This window comes from Otolemur garnettii, unplaced genomic scaffold (assembly GCF_000181295.1).
Source record: "Otolemur garnettii isolate 467f Iridium unplaced genomic scaffold, OtoGar3 scaffold00012, whole genome shotgun sequence".
Classification (NCBI taxonomy): domain Eukaryota; kingdom Metazoa; phylum Chordata; class Mammalia; order Primates; family Galagidae; genus Otolemur; species Otolemur garnettii.
The window spans coordinates 4444708-4449316 of NW_003852407.1; the positions used below are offsets into that span (position 1 = coordinate 4444708).

General features: G+C 51.0%; 1 protein-coding gene across 7 annotated transcripts in view; it reads right to left on the reverse strand.

Annotated features, from left to right (window-relative positions):
• CTIF (cap binding complex dependent translation initiation factor) overlaps positions 1 to 4609 on the reverse strand; it is a 308199-nt gene that overhangs the window by 220741 nt on the left and 82849 nt on the right. For all 7 annotated transcript variants that reach the window (XR_002772049.1, XM_023510269.1, XM_023510268.1 and 4 more), the window contains one exon: positions 745 to 816. Coding sequence is in view for 6 of the 7 variants with exons in the window: in XM_023510269.1 (XP_023366037.1) it covers positions 745 to 816 (72 nt within the window). In the remaining variant the exon portion in view is untranslated. The remainder of the gene's footprint in view (positions 1 to 744; positions 817 to 4609) is intronic.

Sequence of the window (4609 nt, forward strand, 5' to 3'; positions counted from 1 at the left end):
TGTTTAAAAGGCCTTTCATCATGGTTTTCTCAGCCTCAAATTGCATGGGATCTGACAGGCAGGGGTGAGGTATCAGCAAGAACAGCTGGACCACCAGTGGGCTGGGGGCTTAGAGGCCAGGGTCACCGGGATGGTTCTTAGAGAGCAGCTGCCTCCCTTCCCTCCTGGCCACAAAAGCTACCAAACAGTCCTCAGGACCCTACAGGCAAGCAGCAGAAAGTGGCAGGCTCCAGCCAGGTCCCAGAACATTGGTCATCCAGGGGGAAGAGAGCAGTCTCTGATTCTACCTGCCCTCAACAAATTGCTCCTCCCAGGCCCTCTGCAGACCTGAAGCAGAGGTGATCTCCAAAGGGCCCACCAGCAGGAAAATGCTACACGTCCCCTTGTTGTGGGGTCCATCGATGTCAATGCATGAACCTCCAATTTAGTCACCTGCCTGCCATACTCAATCCACTGTGATGATGTAACACGAAGCACTTCTCCACTTCCACTCAGTGGACATTCAGGTTGTTAGCAGATGTTTGTTATCTTATACAATGCTGCTACTGAGAAGCAACCTTACAGAGTGACCAGTTCAGGGTAGGGGAGCTTCACTGTGGCCAGGGAATTCAGGGTAGACTTTCTAGAGGGGCCGGGGCACCCTCCTCTCTCCCACTTTCCTGTACTCCCACCATGGGCCAGCTCAGGAACTCCCACAGACAAGACACAGGATGCCCTAGACAGTGTGCAGAGGTGGCTCCCTACCTGCTGTGGGGGGGCTCGCCCTCGGGAGAAGGAACAGCTGCCGTCCAGAGGCTCATTGCAGTCCGCTGTCCACTGCAGGGCAGAAAAGAGTGGTCAGTGATGGCACAATCAGCCTGATCCTCACTCTGCCCTGGCCCACAGGCGTGGGCCTGCTCTTTCGCAGTAGCACCAGAATAAAATCCCACTCAACCATTTGCAACAGCAAATCTTCCCGACCTCCAAGTCCAAGGTAACATCTCCAAACTGCACACTGAGATGAACCTTTGGTGTATGCTTGGGGGAGACAAAGTAATTTCCCTTCACCTAAGTCCACCAAAGTGATGAAGACCCAGCTACGTGACACCATATTATTCTGAGTTCGGGACAACCAATGCCACACTTAGCCACCTGCCCTGGCTTCAGCCCACACAGGAGCCCTCTACCATGTCAAGGGTATGGCTGGAACTGGAGGTGAGACAAAAGACAATGGACCCAGAATCAGGGAAGAGTCCAGGCTGGCCATCTGGCTTAAGTCCAGTCCCACCACTCACAGCCCCTAAGAGCTCAGAGAGTGGTGTGTCCCAATGTGACCTCACCTATGTGTGAGTCCCCAGTCTGCTACAGAGGTCCCTGGACCCCAACCTCCACCCCTGTGAGGCCAGGGCCTGGTGATCAGCATTTTGACGAGCTCCCCAAGTGATGCCCCGGAAGTCTGGGAGCCACTAAAATCCATGAGATCTCTCGGGCTTCATTTAATCATCTATAAACTGGGGGCAGCCAGACTGGGTGACTCTGCAGCACTGGCATAAAGGACCTTTGTAAGCTGTAAAAACACTGCATAGATATGAAGCAGTAGTAGTCAGGTGCTTTTATCATCGTGTTAAAAATTAGCTAGCCCCCTCCTCCCCCCACTAGTGCTGCTGAGCCCCGACCTTCCTTCCACTTGGTGGGATGCACAAGGAGCAGAGGGAAACCTCATCTCTGCACGTTTGATGCACCTGCTCTCCTGGTCAAACTGTGAGTGTGGATGGCTCCAGGCCAGGACAGTCCTGGTTTTCTAAATCCTTGGCTGGACACACCCTCCTAGCAGCTGGACAAGGACATTGACCTTTTTCCCGGAAAGACAAATCATTATGATGCTGGGCACGCAGGCTGGGGGCAAGGGCACGTTAGAGCAGCACCGCCCGACTGAAACAAGCTGAGAGACACAAACCAGAGCCACGGGCATAATGTTACATTTTCTAGTAGCCCGATTCTAAAAAGAAACAGGTAGAATTACATCAAATGATATGTTTTATTTAATCCAACCATATCAAAATATCACTCCAAGTAATCAATTTAAGAATTTATTGATAAGATATTTTACATTCTCCTATCTGTACTAAGTTTTTGAAATCCACATAGAACGTATCTTAGCTTGGATGGGCTACATTTTAAGTGCTCGAGAGCCACATGTGGCTTGTGCTACCATATTGGACAGTGCAGCCCTAGAGAAAAGGCAAAGTCATCAGACCCACTTCTGCCCACCGCTGCTCTACACTGCAGGGGGGCTGACCTCTGTAGACTGAGATTCTCAGGGTCCTGTGCCAACTGGTGGAAGGGAGAGGCTGGAGCATTTCTCCCCCTCTATGCCCCAGATGGTATTGCCAGCAGACCCCTGCTCCCTCTCATGGCTCCAGCCCTCCCCAGACAGGCTTCGGTGTCTGATCCTGTCCCCAGAGCTCTGGCAACATCACCCTCTTCCTGTGTGGCTCATCAGGTTCAGAGATAGTAATAACTACCTGAGGTGGCTAATGTCTGGCTATGTAGCTTCTCAGCTCTGGCTGACCAATGCCCTGGATTGAATTACCTGTTTCAAAAATTGCATCTCAAAATTTCTCCCTCAAGGTATTTATTAATTATGGGAAGGGAAAGAGAAAAAACGAGAAACCCATCAGACACCATGTCAGCCCCGTGATAAGGTGAACACGACCAGTAATGACACACACACATCCACACCAGACTCCCCAGCGGGGCTCCCTGAGCGGGGCACAGCACTCCTGGGGTGTTCTTGCCAAAACTCACACTCTCAACATGGTAGTGAGATAACCTCAGGCCAACCAGACTGAGGAGCTTTCTGCAAAATCAGCGATCCTAACCCTTCAAAAGTATCAAGGTTGAAAAAGGAAAGACAAGACCAAGATTGAAGGGGAGGGGATAATTAAATGCAAATGTGGATCTTGGAACAGAAAAAGGACCTTAGTGGACTAACTGGTGAAATCTGAATGAAGTTTCCAGTTAAGAGCAGTGTGCCAAAGTCAATGTCTTACTTCTGATAACTGTACTGTGGTTATATAAGATGTCCATTTCCTAAAAGTGACAGGTGTACAGGAACACACTGTACTATTTTTGCACCTTGACTATAAATCTAAAATAATTCCAAAACAAAAAGTGATATATGTGCATACATACATGTACACACACTTATAAGTATGTGTGTGTGTGTGTGTGTGTGTGTGTATCTATGGATGGATGTATACATGTAATGTTTCAAGTACTATGAAAACAATCCCTCTGCTTTCCACACTGGAGTAGCTTCTCCCTGACAGGTGGGGCTGGCTGACAGCACGGGGTAGGGGCCACCAAGGCACCTGGTACCCACCTGGAAGACCAGGCCCCCACAAACTCCTCATCCCATCCTAGGGTAGCTTCTCAGAAAAAAGACTTCTCCCCTTCCAGGCATCCCGAATGCTTCAATCCCAGCTGCACACCACCAATATGACATCCATAGCATGGTGACTTATGGGTGGGCGCACCTCCTCCTGGGTCACCATGGTCCCTGGGAGAGTGCAGTTGGTCACTGAGCTGTCTCCTCCTGGCAGGCAGACCATAGAGGTTTCACATATGTCCCTCATATGCAACCACAGCATCCTTGGTGAGCTTTCCAGAGTGGTTCCAAGTTTCAAGGACACCACCTGCTTTGTCCAAGATCATCCCTAACTTTACATCGGCCAACCAAATGCCATTTCCTGAATGTCTTCGGTGGGGGACCCATAACAAAGAGCCCTCACAGGGCAGGTAAGACATGTCAAATCACAGCTGTGCAAGGAGAGGTTGAGATGAGGAAGGGTGTGCTCTCAGAAGGGGAGTGGGAGATAGAAGACAGGCACCCCAGGATTCTCAGAAGAGCGAGCCCAAGTGTGTCAACAGGCACAGGGGAACACCAGCCAGCTGGGAGGCAGATGGTGGCTGTCAAGCTAAAGAAGTCAGGTCATCATCTTGGCAGACAGGGCCAAAGGTTTCCGTCGCCTCCTAGGGAAAGCAGATTGGAAGAGGAGGCCCCATGTTTGGGCCCTTGGCAGTGGTGGTAGAGATGGAAAAGAAGACATGGATCTAGGAGCATGGACAGAACCATCGGGTGAAGAGAGTGATGTGAACACAGAAAAGCGATTATGACAATGAAGTCCACAGAAAGCCAGTCTGAGACCCACAAGGCTGGATGTGGGCACAGCCCCGGGACAGGAGAGGGATGGAGTGGGCAGAGGGGAGTTGGTGTGAATCATCACAGTGACCTCAGCAAACTCTACTCATAAAGCATGTGGGGCACCCCCCTCAAACCCTGGGCCACACAGAAGCCCCAGGGGTACCCACTCCAGGGCTGCTACCTGAGCCACCTCCATCAGTGACATGTGCTTCCTCCCTGGTCTTCTGTGAGTTCTCTCTGCCAATTCCCAAGTTCTTCTCCATCTCTTCTAGGATTCTGCTCTCAACACCACCACATCCCACCAATACTTTGCCTTCTCTGAGCCACCACCTAGAAAATCTCTAGAACCGGCTTGGCGCCTGTGGCTCAAGTGGCTAAGGTGGCCATACACCTAAGGTGGCGGGTTCAAATCCAGCCCGGGCC